The sequence below is a fragment of the Haemaphysalis longicornis genome, unplaced genomic scaffold (genome assembly GCF_048455015.1).
Source record: "Haemaphysalis longicornis isolate Haplotype H1 unplaced genomic scaffold, Haemaphysalis longicornis Haplotype H1 scaffold_1, whole genome shotgun sequence".
In the NCBI taxonomy this organism is placed as follows: Eukaryota; Metazoa; Arthropoda; class Arachnida; order Ixodida; family Ixodidae; genus Haemaphysalis; species Haemaphysalis longicornis.
Window position 1 is genome coordinate 234,869,440 of NW_027526203.1, and position 19,336 is coordinate 234,888,775.

At 48.2% G+C, this 19,336-nt stretch overlaps 1 protein-coding gene across 1 annotated transcript in view; it reads right to left on the reverse strand.

The window, feature by feature from the left end:
• The window catches only part of Gapvd1 (GTPase activating protein and VPS9 domains 1), a 100,599-nt gene that overhangs the window by 33,854 nt on the left and 47,409 nt on the right, over nt 1-19,336 (reverse strand). Inside the window, exons 8-9 of the mRNA XM_077674635.1 lie at nt 13,773-13,908; nt 3,121-3,238 (exon numbers count right to left, since the gene is read on the reverse strand). Of these exons, the coding sequence (XP_077530761.1) occupies nt 3,121-3,238; nt 13,773-13,908 (254 nt within the window). The remainder of the gene's footprint in view (nt 1-3,120; nt 3,239-13,772; nt 13,909-19,336) is intronic.

Below are 19,336 nucleotides of genomic sequence, written 5' to 3' on the forward strand. Positions count from 1 at the left end.
CGCACACACACGCGCGCATGCACACACACACAAACAAACAAACAAACAAACAAACAAAAAACACCAACAAAAGTTGAGGGTTTTAACGCGCTGAAGCTACATCTGGGTTATGAGGTGCACACAGCATTGGAGGGTTGACCACGTTGGAATCTTAATGTGCGCTGAAATATCGACATGCGGGTGTTTTCACTTTTCGCCTCCATTAGAAAAGCAGCAACCCCGGCTGGGATTGAACTTGCGTCCTTCGGCTCAGCAGCACAAGGCCACCGAGGCCTAGGTTTTTAAGAAGTCAGTTTCATAAACGCTGGGCCCCGGACGACTGTGACCGTCACAAAGTCTAAATCCTGTCTGATTTAAATGGTTTGATGGCCAAAACTTGTGGCAGTCTCAAGCTCTCCTGTTTCTGGGATTGTTCGCTGTGAATCTAAATTTTTCAAAAATTTGCATTTTTTTTAATCTTTTATTTACTCAAAAAATCAATCTCAAAATTTTGTCTTCCCCAGTAACTACCGTATAATGCGGAATATAGGTCGAGATTTTTTACAGAAAAATTTGCCGAAAAGTCACCCCTCGACCTATATTGCAGTCACTGGCAGTTGTCATCTGGCGACCGGGCAGCCCATCGAGCCCATCCAAACCCCAAAGGCACCATTGCCACCACCATCAATCGGACGCGATGCCATCTTTGTTTTGTTGCTTCTCTCCATGGAGGAATTCTCTCGCTGTCGGCGGATGTGTGCGTGCAATTTTCTTCTTGCTCAAAATGAGTTTAGGCACTTGGTGCCAGTTTACAGCAGCATTTGAAAGAAAAGTTGGGGGTTTTCCAAGGCCAATGACATGTCCGCCTTGCGCCAGTTCGGTATCACCAAAAGAAGTGTTGCTAGCGGCGTTAGCTGAAGGGGCAGCTCTCGGTATGCAACGCTCGGAAGGTCTCGTTTCATGGGCGCTGCTCTATGCACCTGTGCTGCTGTACAAAGGGGCAAATTTCGTCCGCTAGCGCGTGCGATGTCTCTACGAATGGATACCCCAAGATGTTTGCTGACCGCCTGCACAGACTGGCTGTCGCTCCGGTCTGCACACGAGTGTCCCATGCTTTGCGCTCGCTTCACGATGACATCGTCTTGCGAGTGTTTAAAGGAGCCATGAAGAGAAAACACAAGTTTGGTTCATTCAAAAGATTACCTCGTTAGAATCATACTGACACCACTTTTAACGTAAACTTCGGTCGAATAAGCCACATAATTAGGAAAAAAGGAAATGGCCATGCGACCCACTAGCTCATTTCCCGCAACAGAACCTTTGATGTCACACGAGACAGCTCTGCGATTGGCGGAGGGCGGCAAAAGCAAACGAAAATTAGGCAGAGTATAAGCCTGCCGAACAAGCTATTTGCCTTAAATTTAGGGCGCATTCTTTTTAAAGCCGTAAGAATGGTGGTAAGTGTAAGTTACGAAAGCACATGTAAACATAGAAGTACCGCTGCGTACTGCTGCTGTTGGTACTGCGCGCACTATTCTTGTTTAGCTGCACAGGACTGCGGGGCTTTGGGGTTGTCACAGACGACACTGGCCGATTGATTGACGCGACGGTATCTTACGTGAACATATTTGGCGAGCGAGCAGTATGTTTCACGAAACGATTTTCTCCCAGAACGAAAAAAAAGGCAGAAAACGACACGCCATGGTATGGTGGCGCCATCTAGGTAGAGTAACGTAAACAAACGCGCGAATACCTCGATACCAACTCTGCCGTACAGGGTGGAGACACCCTTTTAACGGTCCCATGCCGCTGCGATTGGGTCAACGTGCTCAGCGCGTTGTTCGTTTCTTTTCCCACGCGACCCAGCAACGCGAAACAGATAAGTTGATTCAAACTTTGCCAGTTAACCGCGTTGCGGCGATACTTTTAGCGCGATTTTGATACAATGACTTGCTTCGGCGGCGAGCGAGCGATCCAAAATGGCGGCCCCAGCGTGTACGTGTCTCTACCCTGTACGGCGGACGCGCGAATCAAGGGATCCTAGGCTGCAGAGCGGTCTGTGATGTCATTGCAGCTACGAAAACACACGAAAAATAAAAATTTTAACATAAATTGATTAATTTCTCAGTGAATAAAGCAGCGTTTGCATTCGAACAAGCGCTGGGGGCACTACAAAACACGAAATCTTTCGAATAACACAAACTTGTATTTTGTCTTCATGGCTCCTTTAAGAAGTGCTGCATAAGCAATTCCCTGGACTGTACCGAGGATGACCTGCTGTGTGGGCGACAGCGAGCCAGAAGCAGTCGTCCGACGATACTTCAGACAGTTTTAAATGAGTAATCTGAGACGAAACAAGTTATAGTCTCAACAAAACAATGGTTGGCACCTAATTATTTTTTTTTGCATTTTTCGGCTACAAGGTAAGGGGGTCGACCTATATTCCGCCTCGACCTACATTCCGCATTATTAGATGCTGCATTTTTCTTTTCAAAAATAAATCTCAAAATTTTGTCTTCCGTAGCAACTACATGGTGCCTTTTTCTCTTGAATGCAACACGACCAATTAGATATGTAAACTAAGGTGCGATGAATTTGAGTTAAAACTTTTACATACTCTCGAGATCTTCCCGTTAGTAGAAAGACTCTGTGCAACGTAATACTGTTGCACGTTTGGAAGTGCGGTGATAACACATTAACAAATATTCAAAAACAACTGCTGTGAGCACATTACTACTGCCAGGAAGCATGGCAGAAGCAATAAGAGAGGTGTACAGCTTGGCCATGCTTTGCACATCTTTACAATGGGCCTTTGCATTTTTGCTGCTTGAGCAAGCACATTTGTGCTGTAAAGGAAGCGATGAGTGCCTATAGTTCATACCACAAGCTGCATGCAGCACTGTGGAGGCTACATTGTTGTCAATAGAGCCCCCACTGAGGGCGCATAACTCACCGCGAAGGGGGTTTTGAAAGGACCTTCTTTCCGTCTCCCCTCTTGGCCGGTGGTACCCGGTGCCTATTCTCTCTTTCCTTCGCGGTGAGTTAGGCACCCTCAGTGGGGGCTTTATTGACAACAATGTAGCCTCCACAGTGCTGCATGCAGCTTGTGGTATGAACTACAGTTAAGTCTGTAACTCTTACCTGACATTTGCAGACACCATGTCGGAATAGTTGTCATTTTCATTTTCCAACTCGAGAGACGATGCCACCGAGTGATTAGATGCTCCTTCTGACACAGCCTCCAGGTTGTCGCTTGTGCCTGTGTAAACAAAGTGCCCCTGTGTCCCTTCTGCAGCAGAGCAGTTGATAGAAGAATGGTTGGGCTTAGACTGAGCTTAGATTGTTGCATGCCCATTGCCTTCAGCAAATCTTCGAAGTGATTGCATGGCTTTTAAAGGGGTCGCAAATGATGCATACTTCAAGCTCACCAAGTAGTCGTAACAATTTGATACAGCAGGTTAATTCTGCAGTTGCATGCTTCACTGCATTTACACGTATGCATCATGCCATTCTATCTCTATCACAGACACGCACACATGATGAAGGCATGGGATATTTTCTGCTACCGTAAGGCTTAGTTGCTCTGGGTGTTAGTTTTTTTTGCAATCAAGAAGGTTTTGATGAAAAAATTTTAATAGGTACAGTGGAACCCCGATAATACGACTTTCAAGGGACCACGAGAAAGGGTCGTATGACCAAGGTGTCGTACAACCGGGGTGCGGGTAAATGCCGGCCAAGTAGACAGTCTCACGCGAAAGTTGGGCTAAGAACTTAACTACTATATTTAGCGCATTCTCGCGTGATTTGCAAACCTTTAGCTGTAATCCCAAGTTTAAAATTAAAGCAACGCCTATGCTGTGCCCCCCTCCCCTCTATGGCGTCCGAGCTGGCCCGCCAGCCAAGCGCTGTGCGGTACGCTACACACGTGCCATCCGGTGCTATTTATAGCCCGCCAGTCTCGCGCCTTGTGCGTGCGAGGTAAGGCCAATGGGGTCGAGCAAATGGAGAGGGGGAAAAGGTGAGTGTGAAACTGCCAAGGCCAAGCGAATGAACAATTGTACAAGGCGGAGATGGAAAAAAAAAAAAAAAAAAACGGCATTGCCATACATGGCAGAGACACACTTTGAACAGTCCCGTGCCATCGCTATTGGGTCACAGTGCTCAACACATAGCTGTTTTCTAGGCTTGTGCGAATATTCGGGCGCTTCGAATATTCGAACGAATATTACAGTATTCGAATTCGCTTCGACTCGAATTTAAAATTTCCGATATTTCTAAGTATTCGGGATGAACGAATATCAAAACTTCGTTCAAGTTTCGATTTCGTTAGGCAAGCCGCAGTGCCATCGACATCAGTCCTACATCTTGACTACATGTGGAGCCAAGACAAGCTAAGCCACATTCAAAGCGTTGTCGCTTCGTCGCAGCTACAGTGAACTAGAATGTCTTGATCCAGTGGCGCGAACGGGAGCGCTCTGCCGTGTTCGGCTGAAGCAAAGCGCGTCTACCGCCGCCAGGGGCGCCACTGCGCCTTCTCCGAAAACGGTACCGCGGTTGAACAGGCCGTTGCTTGGGGCGCTCGCCAGCTATTGCCGCTGCCGTTTTTTAGTGTGGTACAGTAATTAACCTTTATGGAAGAAAGATGCTCACTTTTGTTGTCCCTGTACCTTTCTAGGAACGTTTTGTTGCTTATCACTCTATGGCTTATCAGACCCGTTTGAGCCATCGGGCAACGGCTACAAACAAAGTAGCGCTGTGTCGTCTGCTAGCGGCGCAGACGACACGAGGGGATGTGCGATGCGTTGGCGGCGCTCGGTCGGGCAGACTCGCCGTCTGTTTATGGTCGAGGCCGGCCTTTCATTCTCTGCGTGTTTTACGTTTCCGTGATGTTCCCCTACAGAAGCAAGGGGTATCTAATCGTCAGAAAAATAGTTATTGCGAGTGCTGTCGAATAGAGGTTGGACAGGCGCCGGGTAGCCGCGATGTCAAGACGAAGGACGGACACCTATTCCTTTGCTCCGGGTTGTCACAGTGGTTACCCAGGTGCTCCCAAGGCGTCTTTGTTCGCCGCTCCAATGGATGATGAACTGCGCAAAAAGTGGGAACAAAATTGGGGAAGACTGGACAAACTCTTGACCATATCTTTAGCCGTCGGTGAGCGCCACTTTGGGCCCGAGTGCACATATATATTGCTGGATTAAATTCACGTAATAAACGGCTGTGAAGTGCGACTTGCACGCGGGAAGCTGTCACTGGCTCCAGGTGCTGTACCTACCATCCTGCCTACTGTGCGTCGAATTCTGTACGGAGCATGCAGGCGGAAGCCGCAAAGAAAAAGGCGGGCAAAAAAAAAAAAAAAAGAGTTCCAGTTTCGGCACGACAAAGCTCAAGAGCCGAAAAAGATGAGGTGCGCCAGCCACACCACGAGTCTTCTCTCTCTCCGCAGGGCTCATCAAATGAAGGCGCAAGTTCTGTGGAATGGGAAGCTTTCACAAGTTCCTTCAAAGCTCTGGTGCCGGCTAAATTGTGCCGACGATCGAAACGTTCTTTTCGCTACCACATCGATACGAAGAGAAGAAAAGCTACAAGTTTTTCACGAGAAATCCGTGCTCTTCTATCCACATGACGACAAAGTGTCGGCGCAAACATTTTTTCGTAGTGTGTTATGCGGAAGCGGTGAAATAGATTCCCCAGCTGTTGCAAACAGTGTGCTGCAAGAAGCTGACAACAGTTCGGCCTGCAAAGGGGCCATGACGGCTACGGCGTTTAGTGATGTATTGCACGTGCTAACGCCGCATTCAGCCCTAAGTGCCTGGGGAAAGCTTCCTCTAAAGGTAATTTGTTCATTGCAAACTTTGCTGCTGAAAAAAATCAGCCGGGTGCTACTGGACGCGTGAATACTGGGTATAATTTGCTTCTGTAGAGGCAAATTCACGAGTAGGTTCATGCCGGGACTTTATTACAGTAAATACAAAAAAAGTAAATCCATTCGTAAAGAATTAAACATACCAGTTGTCCGCCGGCAGCACATCGAACGCGTACGCTCGTATCGATCATCTGCGCAGGTAGCAGACGACACCCAACAACACGATTTATAGCCGTTTCCCTACCGCTCAAACGGGCAGATTTGCAACAAAACGTTCCTATCAAGGTACGGGGATGCCAGACGCGAGTAGCTTTGTTTTTGTAAAGGTTAATTACTACCCAACATCGGAACAACGACAGCCATAACAACTGCAGTACAGCGGCTGCCGCGGCGGCGCCTTTCGAAGAGAGCACAGCAGCGCCACCTGGTGTTTTCTACACAGAAGAGCACACCCCTTCCTCGCCGTTCGCGCCACTAGATCATTCTAGTTCACTATAGTCGCAGCCTTCGCTCATGTTCGGCAGGGTAGTCGAGACTCCTGTTTTCTGGTTTCAAACAATGAAATTATTCCCACTGCAACAATGGGAAAAATTTCGGCTCTCGCGAACGGGCCTGCGCGGCCCAGCGGATGATACAAACGAGCCGGCGAGGCGCCCGACTGACGAACGATCGAGAGACGGTGACGTACGGGATCTTTCTCCAGGAACGGCCGGGCTGTTGTTTTCTGTTCGCGAAAACGCGCCGCGGACTCCACAGGCGCGCTGACGCCGCCGCAAAACCACCCGCACGCTGCCGGCCGGCCGCGGCAACCAGGCGGCACCTTCGGTAGCGAAGTGGTGCGGGGCGCTCGAGCCACCGCTTCTAACCGCTACTTAAGATACCGCTCAAAGCACACACGAAGTTTCTTGTGCGGTAAACGAGCTAACAATGTGGGCGAAAATGGTGCTATAAAAAATCATCCGCGCCGCGAGTGAAAGCGGCTATGAAATATCTGCCGGGGTGCTAAGCCTAAACATCTCCTGTGGAGGCAGCCAGCTGTCTCAAGCGCTTCGAAACTGCCGCCGTGAGGTGCACGCCTTCCCATTGGCGCTAGGCTCCTCCCACTGCCACGCGCGTCATTTTCTGACAGAGGCACAGGCGACTGCGAGCGCGGAATCGCCGAGGCGGGCGTTAAGGGGGGACGAGGGTCTTAAAACTAACTTTTTTATTTATGGGTAGAAACTTATGAAAATTTGCACACGGATGTGCTTTTCTCTGTAGATTTCAAATATGCAATTATATTTGAGCTGGTGCTGTTAGTTCAAAAGTTATCATACAAAGTCTAAACCACAATTAGGTAATTTCTTACGCAGCTTTAATGAACTTTCGCATTGCATTTTGTCGCTTTTAATTACATGAATGGATAGCCAGAGAGTTCCCATACCCGATGACATTCTTCGTTTTTCTCTAAAGTCACGGCATCCTAAAAAAATATGTCAAGTACAAAAAATGGCAGTATTGGATATTTTGGCTCATCAAAATAACTGCAAGTCATTATTTATGCGTAGCCTAAACAGAAAAACTAAGAATCTCATCGGCTGCCTCAGGCTGTACTGAAAAAAATGGTACCAAGATTGACCTTATGAAGCAAAAAGAAGTTTCCAAAAAGCTGCGTAAGGCTGAGGGAAGTGACCAAAAATATGAAACTGAGAAAACTGCATTTGAAGTTTGGCCATGTGTTATGAGATGAACCGTCAGTAGTGTAGCTTCGAAATTTCCCAGTAACAAAGACATGTTCTTCCCATTTTCAAATCTGTCTTTGGATTCCAAAAATGCCAACTAGAACTGCAGATACAAAAGGCCAAATAACGGACCCCATCAGGAATTTAGCAAAATTTATCGACTTCGAATCGGTTGGCATTTTGTTAGCGTTGTGAAATCTGGTGGCGTCTTGCTGGCGTCGTGAAAACTGCAACAGTCCTTTGTGAAGTGCCATCATCTATTACAGTGCACTGTGGTACCCAGAATATTGCACACGGCAAAAGTGTGAGGGTGAAACTTGCTTTAGGTGCCCCCCTTTTTTTTTGTTCTTTGGTGAGGCTATTTCATTCGCGGTTTTTATGCTGGAAGTTTGAGAGGATACAGTGGTGGGACACTGCGCAGTGTGTTTTCCGCAAATGCATCATGTTGTTAGCCTCAAAAGGGTCTTTTGGGGAAAATAAATGTAGCCGAAAGGCAAACTTTCTTGGCCTATGGGGATAAACCCATAGACGCCTTTTTCCTTCAAGCCGTGCATGGTGCGGCTATCTCCATCGGACATCACGGTTGTGTACCGCAGCCCATTCTTGGAGAGCGAGCGCTTGAACATTATCATGGCTGCCTCTACCTCCATGCGTCCTGCACCACAGTCAATGTTTCGCTGACACTCATGGTCTGCCAGCCAATCTTCGTAGCCCTCATCTGAAGCTTTGGGTCCGATGGCGCAACCTAAGCAAACGTTAGAGAGGACTACATGATCAATCACCACGCCGGTGTACACTTCAATGATGCAGCCCACTCCAATGTGTGACAACCATCCCCTTGTCATCCACGTGCCATCAAACATCACATCTACGTTGTTTGGCGGCTGACCAAGGTCCGAGTACAAGTCCTTGATGGCACGCACACTATCAGCTTCAGAGGCTGCTGCAGTGTCCTCGCAAACCTGAACCACTTTCCTCAAGTGCGCTTGGAATGAATGTCTTGTGGTGCAGGCCTCTGTGGGACAAGTTCATACCAGCACAAAAATCTGACAGAGCAGTCACCCCCTTCCCGATGCTTTGAATACTTTTCAAAGCCCTCATATTCACTTCAAAAAGAGTGATATTGCCAGATCCTTCGGTCGTTGGCGAGGAAAAACGTTCTACACGGTGTTCACAAACCGAGCACGTCACCTCGAGCTTCACGGCGAGGCCGTACTGCCGGTCAGGCTTCCTCAAATCCAGCGCCGCCAGCCCGCACTTGCCGCACCTGACGTGCGCAAAAAGGTCCTTCAGCATTGCAAAATCACTAAGACAAAATCTGTGCCGGATTCTTCCTCTGAGTGCGCCAAATCCACTTCAAGGAGGTCGAATTTCCGCTGCGTTGCTGACTTGGTCTCCATTCCGCGCTTGACCTCGTCCGCTTGTTCCGTACGCGCGGCGATCTCCTCCGCCGTGTAATACCTCGTGTCAAGCCGTCAGGACGTGCTTGGACCAGGTATGGATTCCGGAGGTGGTTGGTCAGGCGATGGGGCAGGCGAGGCAATACGAGGCGGCGAACGATTCTCATCCGGCGGAGTCGAGCGGCCCGAAGTCGCACCACGCGACCTTGGGATAGGCGGACGACGCTTTCGCTTCCCGTGTGCATGACGGGTCGTCTTCTTCAAACGTACGTCTCCTGGCATCATTCACGAAAGTACGCGATGGAAGAATTAGAGGAAACTGTAAAAAAAAACTGCTCTGAGCGAGCGCTGCGCCAGAAGAGCGGACTCCGTCAGACGAGCGTAGCAGACGCCATGATGGCGACCGCCATGACAGCAGTCGCGCCGACCAATGGGAGGGGTCGTACGGCGAATTCAAACCGCGCGCGCCCGCTCTAGCCAATCGGCGGCCGAGAAGGTGCCTTCGGAAAACTGGCAAGGGCGGTTGTTCTACTCAAGCGACGCCATTTTGAGATATCGCAAAATGCGCACAAAGAAACAAGCTTCAAAACAAGACCAAGATGGCGGCGATCGGTCGGCTGCTTCGCCCGCGGGGCGCGCGGGAATTTGAAGCAACTTTTGCCCAATTCGGGGCATTTCGTGGCCCTCGAGGCGTTTCAAAACATCATTTTAGAGTATTTCCCGATGGAATTTCGCGTTGATATTTTGAAGGCAGGTGCTTGAAGGTACAATAATTCCAAAAATTGGATTTTCTCAAAATCGATATTTTGGCCATTTTTGACCATTCTAAGACCCGCGTCCCCCCTTAAACTCGCGCGCGCAACGCCGACGCGCATGAATCGCGTGCAAAAACGCTCCTGTAGTGAGCTTGGGCACCGCGAGTGAATAGACGAAAGTCCAGAACCGCTCGGCGACATGGAGGTTAAGAACAAGCAGAAAAACGTCACGGATTTTTCCATGCGAAAGTAAGAAAAGAATTAAACGAAAACTTTTTTCAGTGCTCAATTTCTTGGTCTGTGTTGGTTCATACGAATTTCTGATGATACGAATATTTTTCGCGGTCCCGCGATATTCGTATCATCGAGATTTTCCTGTAGAACTTTTTTACCGGAATGTCTCAGTGACACCTGACAGATATTCGAATTCGCTTCGAAAGTATTCGACCCCTAGGACTATTCGCTTCGAATTCGCTTCGAACTAACATATCACTATTCGCACAAGCCTACTGTTTTCGTTTCCCACAAGACCCAGCAACGTGAAATAGATAAGATGATTCAAACTTTGCGAGTAAACTGTGTTGCGGCGAAAATTATAGCGCGGTCTTGCTAGAGTGAATTGCTGCGGTGGCCAGCGAGTGACCCAAAATGGCGGTGCCAACGTATACGTGTCTCCACCCTTTTGCGGCGGACGCGTGCGATTCGAAGCACTCTAACAAAGAAAGGAGTGGAGTGACAACACGACAACACTGGTAAGCAGAGAGCAGAGATATACGCCTCGAGCGCGGCCTGTAGGGGCGCCACTGAAATCCCCCTAGCGGCCCGTTTCGAAAGCAGGCGCGGGAGTCTCCGTCTCGCTCCCCACTGCCACCGCTGCTTTTGCGGCATGTTCACAACTGAGATTTATTGTTTGCGGGCGTTGGAAATTCATGTTTATGTGGAGCAGTCACTCTGTTCGCAAATGGGGTGTCTTTACGAGAGTGTAAATGTTTCTGACGCGATCTTAGTGTGGTATATTCGGTCTGTATAAGCACTGTCACTGGCCAGCGTGTCACTGGCCAGCGTTGCGGAACCGGCATATGCATGGACCTGACTGTAGTTACACTACCCTGAATTTACTAGCAGAGCCTTCGTAACCACCGGTTCCTCAGATGTTCATGCTACGTTTATAGACTACGATGGAAATCAGTAAATCAGCTCTTACATATTCAGCGGAACGCTGATACCTGACAGCACGCCAGTTACTTTTGCCAATCATATGCCTCATATATTGATCACCACCATTTACAAGCCAAATGCAGAATTATACTAGGGGATCAGCACACGACAAAGAGTCGTCTTGTCATGAGGTGAGCGCCCGCAGACATTCATCTGCTACGTATATCCTCTGCGAGCAGCGCGCAGACGGGCTTAGAATATAATCGGCGTCCGCGACTTAACGCTTCTTCGAAATATCGTCACATGGTACAGGGAGCCTGCATAATAAAGGAGAAACTGAAATCAGAGGGCCTTATCACATACCACACTCTTCCAACGACACCTTTCATCACTTAATTGTTGAACAGCCTACCCTGTACACTTCCAAAAATGCACCTGCCGAACGATCAGCTGTTCGTTGAAGTCGAAAAACAAAAAGACAGTGAAAGCGAAATTTGTGTATGTGATTAATAAAACGTTCATTCCTTGATTCCGCTCTGCATTCGTACAAAGCGTCCCCCTCCTCTACCCCCCCCCCCCCCCCACACACTATGTCTCGCGAAATAGCAGTGCATTTCGCGTATAGTTGGTCTGCTGAGCCCCACCTGGCTTAAGTTACGACGAACGTCTTTAGCATGCCAGAAGCTGCACTGTGTTTCTTTTTTTTTTTTTTTTTTTTTTCATTTCCGTTAGAGCTATCATGTTTCTTCCGCACTTGCACAGCATGTATTTTTCCATGGTTTCATATTAGATTGCCTTGGTTCTTGCTATAAGGCGTGTGTGGGCACATATTTAACGACGTACAGGCTTGGAATATACTTAACATTTTCGCATGGTTTATATTCTTATAAAAGGCATAAGTTATTGTCCGGGATTGGTTAATCACATTCCCGAAACATATTTTTCTGCGACTTATATATTCGAAAGGAAGCCGCATTCGTTGTCCACGCTGAAAAATGAAGCCAACCTCTCCCTGTGCCAGTATCAGGTCTAAACGAGACGACAGTAGAATTCATTTGTGCATGACATATGTGGCAGGGGTGATATGCTGCTACCGTCGCCGACGCCCGGAAGAGCGGCGACGATGCGCGCAGAACGGCGTCCCCGCGGGTGGCTCTTGCAGGCGATCGCGTGCTCTACGAAGACGCAGCTGCTTTTTAAGTGACCTAAGCATACTCTTTGCTAATAGACGTCATCATAACAAGTTTTTTTTAGGGCGCGGAAAGGCGAAAAGAAGCGAAACAGAACCAAAACACTGCACGAGCCCCTATCAGCCACGCAGCGCACATCCCGTCAACACCGCGGAGAAGCGGCGGCAGGCGGCGCAGCGATCGCGAAGCTCGAGGCGTATAGGGAGAGAGAGCGTCGACAAATGAAGTAACTTGGATCGAGCGGGCAGGGAAAGTGGCTGTTCGGTCATCGCCGTAAGGCTGCGTCGTGCGTTTTCGCATTCGGCGGCGGCTCGACAAGACCTTCAAATTCACGATCCGCCTGCCACCTGAACTTAGACTTCTCGCGGTTGGCGCATTGGTGTACTGCTGCCATGTGGGGAAGTCGAAAGTTACCTCCGCTCACGAGTACCCGCCTGCTTGCTTGCGTCTGTTCAGCAAGTGGTCTGGCCCGCCTGCGGATCTTTGCACATCAAGCAGCGTCAAATGAAGGTTAAGAATAAAGAAGGTCGGGACGAGGCGGTGAAGCGGTGTAAAATATGGGAAAAACCCCAGTTTATCCGCGCCGGGCTTTATCGTATCAAGCGGTACGGGTGCACCCGAGAGTCATATCATCTGGGTTTTTAATTCATTATTTCTAAGTAGCGTTTGCCAGGACCACGGTGATCCGTCGTAAGAAGCGGGTCATCGCAAGTCCGGGGGACGTATCAGCGGGGTTCCACTGTATTTCAATATCCTCCTTGAGGAGTTAAACTACTGTCTTAACTTCTGAGGTTTATGAAGCAACAACACACACAGTGTTGCCTAATACATATAAAATATACACATAAGGTGTTGCCATATCAATGTCACTCAGGTAATGAGGCAAATGTGCAACGAAACGTTAAGCAGTAAAGCAAGTTAAAAGTGAAGTTTGGCAGTTCTAGAAAAATCGCAATAAACCTTTTTACAGTAGCACTCTGCGCATGAGCTACTCTCACTCCCAGTGACCAATCCGCCATTATTGGGGGGCAAAATGCAAACAAAACGACGCCATATTAGATTAGGCAGTAGCGAGAGCCAAGCCAGCCGAAGTGCTGCTCCGTTTTCTGAGCTCTGCTATCTTTTTATTTTTCCTCTACTTTCATTTTTTGCTTTAGTGTTTTCACTTTAACGTTCATGTTTGTCTTTGTTCGCATAGTTTAGTGCATGCTGTTTTTATCGCCGTGTCGCTGTCGAGAGGCAACGAACATGCGTAGTGTTGTTCCCAAAAGGGCAACTGCTGCGGGATGCCCCACTCTTGTGCTGCGGTAGACTGGGATAAATGCTCGAACAGCTGCCGTGGCTTGATGTTTTTGAGAAAGTCTCACCCACTCTGTATCTGACGTTCGCACGACGAACCAGTTTGCGTGGGTGGGGTCGTAATGCCGCTCCAACTGCCCAGCGGCGATAGCTGGCAGACCTCTAAAGTGGCAGACCTCTACTTGAAAGCAGCCGACCGGTAAACGCTACGCCTGACATCGAGAAATTCCTCAACTGCACCCGACAGGCAGAAAAAAAGGAGGCGTGTTCTTCCATAATCCCCCAGGTGTGGTTCGAGCGGCCGCCGCTAGAGGGACATGCCACTGGAAAAAGGCCCATTAAATGAGATAGAACAAGGAAAAACAGGCAAGTTCACAGTTATGGCAAGGCACCCCGGACAGTACCTATTGATTCCTGGTCTTGGGAGAGAGAAAACCTTGTCCTCTTCTCTACTGTCTCAACAGCGGCCCCATCACAAACATCAGCCATGACGTTCATCCGCACGCGGGTCTGCCGTTTCTGCTGCTCCATGCTCAGCACCTGCACACCGCAAAGATGATTGGAAGTGCCCGTTTAACCAAAAGGACAAATCAAAACAAGCAGGTCATTTGGCTTAACAGGACACGAAGGACGAAAAGTTGGTTGACATAGCTAGATTACTGTTCTCAGAAAATTGATAGTAGGCCCCCATTAAAGGGGCCCTGCAACACTTGCCATCGACTACTAGTAATGCATTTTGGGATAAAGTCTATTGTCCCAGAAATCTCCTCCCGCAAGAATTATGAAAATCCGTTCACAATTAATGAAACTACGCGCGATGAGAAATCGCGCATAATCGTTCCCTCTCAACTCGACCGCGGTCAACGCGACGAAAGCTGCGCGCTCTCTCCCGGAGAGGGGTGCGGCTCGCGGCGTTCTCTTCGGTGGCCTTCGATATATCACATGCCGGGTAGTTTTCTCCTTTTCTCCGCAACGCGGAGGGGCCTATTTCCGGTCTGGTGCCACAAAAAAGCAGGCATGGGTGCCTGCTCGCAAGTGCGCGCTCGGGCTGGTAGGGCGTTTTTGAAGCAATAAACGTTTGTAGTCGAGTGGTCCCGTTGAAAGGGAAGTGTTGAGCTCATCACTCAAACTCCGCGCGCACTCAAAACACAAAAGAAACGGCAAAACTGTGCCTACAGGTTCAGGCATAGAAGAGGTTCGTACACAGCGATGACGACGACGGAAATGGGAGAATCTAGCCGCGAAGTTGACCAGTGACAGCCGATCGGGCAGCCATGGCCTATGTGACGTCCCTTAGGCCATGCCAGGGGTTGCATAATGAGGACAACTGAAGAGAGAGCGGTTGGTTTTTCCGCGTCTTTCACACCGATTTGCGCGCTCACCGCTTCACGAGCACGTGTAATATTTGGCTCAGGTATTCCTGGCAGTGTAATCTAAACGTCGCGCAGGTTTACTTGCACTGCTCAAAGAGTGTTGCAGGGTCCCTTTAAGGAATACTCAGTTAAGATGAATTGATGATTAAGAGGAACAAACTCTTGCCATTTTTTTTTTTTTGCGACAGCTCCAACACAAAAACATGCAGTAAAAGCCAAACTTCTGATAAAATGAACAGATCCTCATGGCCCCTACGAGTTTGTCTTGCCGTGAGTCTACTGAGTACCACTCTATGAATACATAGTTCTAAAATAAGCTGCGAAATGGCAAAAGAGCGAGAATACTCGCTACCTCCAAAGTTTCATTGACAATGCAAACACTTAAGTTGGAATAGGTCCAAAATAACGTGACAATTTTGAAAGCAATACATGTATGCTGGTTTAAACAAAAATGCCTGGAGGCTTTCGGTAAGCTCGTGAGGCTGGAAATAAAACTACACAAGTCGAGGAGCCCAGTCATCATGCAGCACTGAGACAGGTTGTGGTGTCGATGCTGTGCATTACGGTGTGTACGATCATGCGACAATTCTTGTGCTGTACCATGTACCCGATTGCTTTCACTCCACTCTGCCACTGAGTGCTCCCGCTTCTATCGAAAACTAACGTCAGCACAGCTTTTTTTCAGCTACTAGTGCACCCTTCAGTGGGGCACTGAATGCACAGACTAGTGCCAATCCTGCAGGAGGGTGGTGAGACGGGAAATGTGTGAGGAAGCACAGATGGGATGCAGCTGACTCGGCAGCACAGGACATCAATTGAAGGAATTCGTACAATGAATGCAGTGAGGGCTGTGCTGAGCAGACTCCCTATTCTCAAGGGAAGGGAGGATGCAAGCACAATTCTGAAATATACAAGTGTGAGGCGAGCTCAGGGAACCAACTGGAATGACTACAGTGTGTACCCCAAAACAGCAACCATTACACAGGTGTGCTATTTGCTCCTTTTTCTAAACAAATACTTGTTTTGTTCCCCACTATGAAATGCCAATACTCTGTATGGAGGCACACGATTTATGTAACATGTGGTGTTCTATCGTATGTAATTAAGGCTACATGTGCAGGCGGTCAGCCTGTTGTTGGTCAACAAAATAACTCTATATAATAAATCACAAGTTGGACACACTAAAAATTAGGACCCAATGTTTGTTTTTCCAAGGGCCTTGATTCAAAGGGTCGTGATAATGTTACTGGGGATAAATTACCACTCTTGAAAAGCAAAAAAAAAAAAAAAAAAAGTTAATCCTGGATGTAACGAATTCCTCGATTTAACTAAGTTTTTCATTTCCCCATTTCCACCTCCATTGAAGCCCATGTGTTTGCAACCTCTATGTAACGAAGGTGTTGCAACGGTGAACCTTGATGTCACGAATTCGCTACGCTGATGGGTCAATGTTTTTGCCCATCTTCTGAAAAATCAGCTGGCGAAATCCACCAATTTAGCGAATTTCGCCCGCACCGTGATCTCCCGTTAGTTTCCACGTGTGGGTGTGGTGTCGCTTAGGTGCTTGGTCTGCCTGTCAGCGTGTAGTAGCGCGTCTCCACTGATATCTTTGGTGTCGGTTCGTCGGTGTGAGCTTTGCTGTCAGAAAATGAAAAGTTTTGTCTTTTCAAGGCAAGCTCGATATTCTAAAGGCCGTCTCCACTGGCGAGAAAGAAGAACGTCACCACCCGGTACAGTGTCCCCGCTAGCATCCCCTCAACAATTATGAATGTGGAAAAGAGCATCAAGTTCGCGAAAAGGCACCCTTTCAGCAGAAGTTTGGTTGTTGAAATGCATTAAGGCACCGAAAAGTACCAAAAAGCAAAAGTGATACTTGGTTACGTTTGTGAATTCGGGGGCCGTGTAGCAGCAGCAAGCGCAAATCACGCAGTTTTTCAGTGTGAAATATATCCTTGAACAAGGGTGAGCTCAGCATCCCTGATGTCTAGCATATTGGTTCCTCTCCTGCTTCATTCACACGAGCTTTAATACGAAACCTGCATGTAACGAAAACCTGGATGTAACGAAAAAAAAATGGAAATTTTTGTCACCTTCATTATATCCAGGTTTAACTGTACTCCCACCAACAGTTTCAACAAAAAGAGTCCCAACATTTCAAAGCCAACTTGGCTGTCAGAGCGTCGATGTGGACTAGTTGGTTACGGTTGTTAAACGGCACAACTTAGTGCACGAGAGAACAGGACAGAAGGAGAACATACAAGTGCTAGCCAGTATTCTTCATCCATCCTGTTCTCTGGTGCACTTATTAATAATGTTTCACAACTTGGCTGCTTCATCAGAGGAGACTACAGCTGGCCATGGGAAGCAGTTACACATAGACGAGAATTCTCTTCCTTTCATGTTTATTGCCAGATGCACCAGAGGTCGTGGGCGTAAATGGGGGAAAGGGCACCAGCTGAGGCTTCCTGCAGTTGCTAGTGTGCACCACAGCTCCAGCAGGATCATTACCAGGTGATTTGTCTCGGTGTCGATTCACCTGAGCGACCATGGTGATCTTTCTCTTCCTCGCAGTGATCGGCTAGGGTGCTATGACAGCCTTCCGGACATCGTTTTGCTGGTGTCAGAGTCATTCGGGAAAGTTCCTCGTCTTGTCGATGTAACTGATTGATGGCGCATTGTGTGCACACAATCTTGTGAATGTTGCCTTGTCATTTTGCTTTCAGCAGTCGCCCCCACCCAAGAATTGTTGCAAGTTTGAAGGCTACAAGAATGCCTCCTTCTTACATAATGCAAAACACTGTCTTACTTGCCCCTTTGCAGAAAGACAGAACACAAACATCGCAAATAAAAAAAGATGAACACTATTTGGTTGGAAAACCGGGTACTATGCCAGTGCGCAGCTAAGCTTTCTTATCTAGCAAGTGTTGACCAAGGCAGCTTCAGCGCAACCAAGTTATCCAGATGTAAAAAGACGAGCATGAAGGCAGAGTTAACAAAACGCCACGGGGATAAGAGGCGCTCCCCAAAAGCACTTTCCTCTCCCGTTCAGCCACACATCGTCAGTGCAATGCGGGAAAGCCCATTCCCGCTAGCGGAGAACACCAGTGCATGCTTGTGGCAATCGACCATTACAACCGGTGCCCAGCTAGTTCTAACTTTGTTGGAAAGAATATATTTTGCAAGTGTTTTAGCAAGACATTTCTTGTTTTCAACAATGCATAACTTCAAGCATTCGAGTTTACTGAAACAACTGCTCATTTGCGTTTTCAAACTTTGAAATACTTTGAAAATATTCAAAATTTTCTAATAGTGCTATTCGATTTGAAGACACAATGAATATTGTGTTATTTGCCTCAGTATCTGAAAGTTTTGAATATTTGCACATCCGCAGTAAATATGGTACATGAGATGCACAAGCAGGGGATTCTGTTAAGTCATGCTTCCTCCCCACAGATTTAGTGTGGTTATTTAACTGTGCCAGCACTTATAATATGCCAGTGCTTAACTAAGTACTTGACAATTCCTATTACAGTTTACACCATCCCCCGCCACTAAACCTGTCAGCTTCAAGTGTGGTCTGCGATGTTGCTCCTCAGTTTACACACACGGTGTGTTGTGCAAGAAGACATACGACGGGTCCTTCCCAGCTGCCATGTAATGTACATGTGGCAAGCGTGTTGTGCAAAATGAGGCGAGATATCAAAAGAAGTAATCATTTATGTTCAAGTATTGCCATGTAAAGCGTGAAAATGGCAGCACATGTCACCCTCACGTCCAATTAGAGCAGCACTTATTATTGAACTCATTGTTTGGGTGTCAAGAAAGAAGATTACAATAGATGGCATCATCCTTGCCGTCATCCTTGCTTTTCTTATCCCACCTGCCTACAAGCATTGGCGGATCCAGAGGGAGGGTCCGGATGTCCTGACCCCCCCCCTCCTTAATTTTTTAATTTATTGGCTGCGAGGCCCACCACTGGAGAGGCCGGCAAATGAGAGGGGCATGCGAGAAAAAAAGCGGATAACGTGGGCGAAATTTTCATTGTTAAACGTGACACGCGCCGCTTATGAAAGCGCCCATCAAATATCCTCCGCCGTGGTAAGCCTAATCGCCTCTGGCATTGCCGCCGCTTTGCACTTCGTTCAAGTTCGCTCATGCTTGTTGGGCTTCATCGTCCCAGCAAGCATTTGTGAATCTTTAGGAGCCTTGCACGCGCATTTATTTTCACACCGGCGTCCGCAATTACGTGCCGGCGGCAGGAAGTGACTCGCGCTGCGCGCGGCAGTGGGAGGAGCCTGACCAGTTTCGCCATGGTTTCGCCAATGGGGAGGCGCGCACCCTATGGCGGGAGCTTCGAAGCGCTCGGGGATGCCGGCTGGCTAGACGATTAGGCTTACCGCCCCGGAGGATATTTGATGAGCGCTCTCGTATGACGTTTTAGAGTGAAAATTTTGCCCACGTTATCCGCTTTTTTTTCGCATGCCCCTCTCGTTTGCCCCTCGAGTTGTGTTTCAGTGAGCGGTTAGAAGTGGTCACTGGAGCTACCCGCATCGCGCAAGTGGTCTCTGCGGCTGCATCAGCGCGCCTGTGGCTCG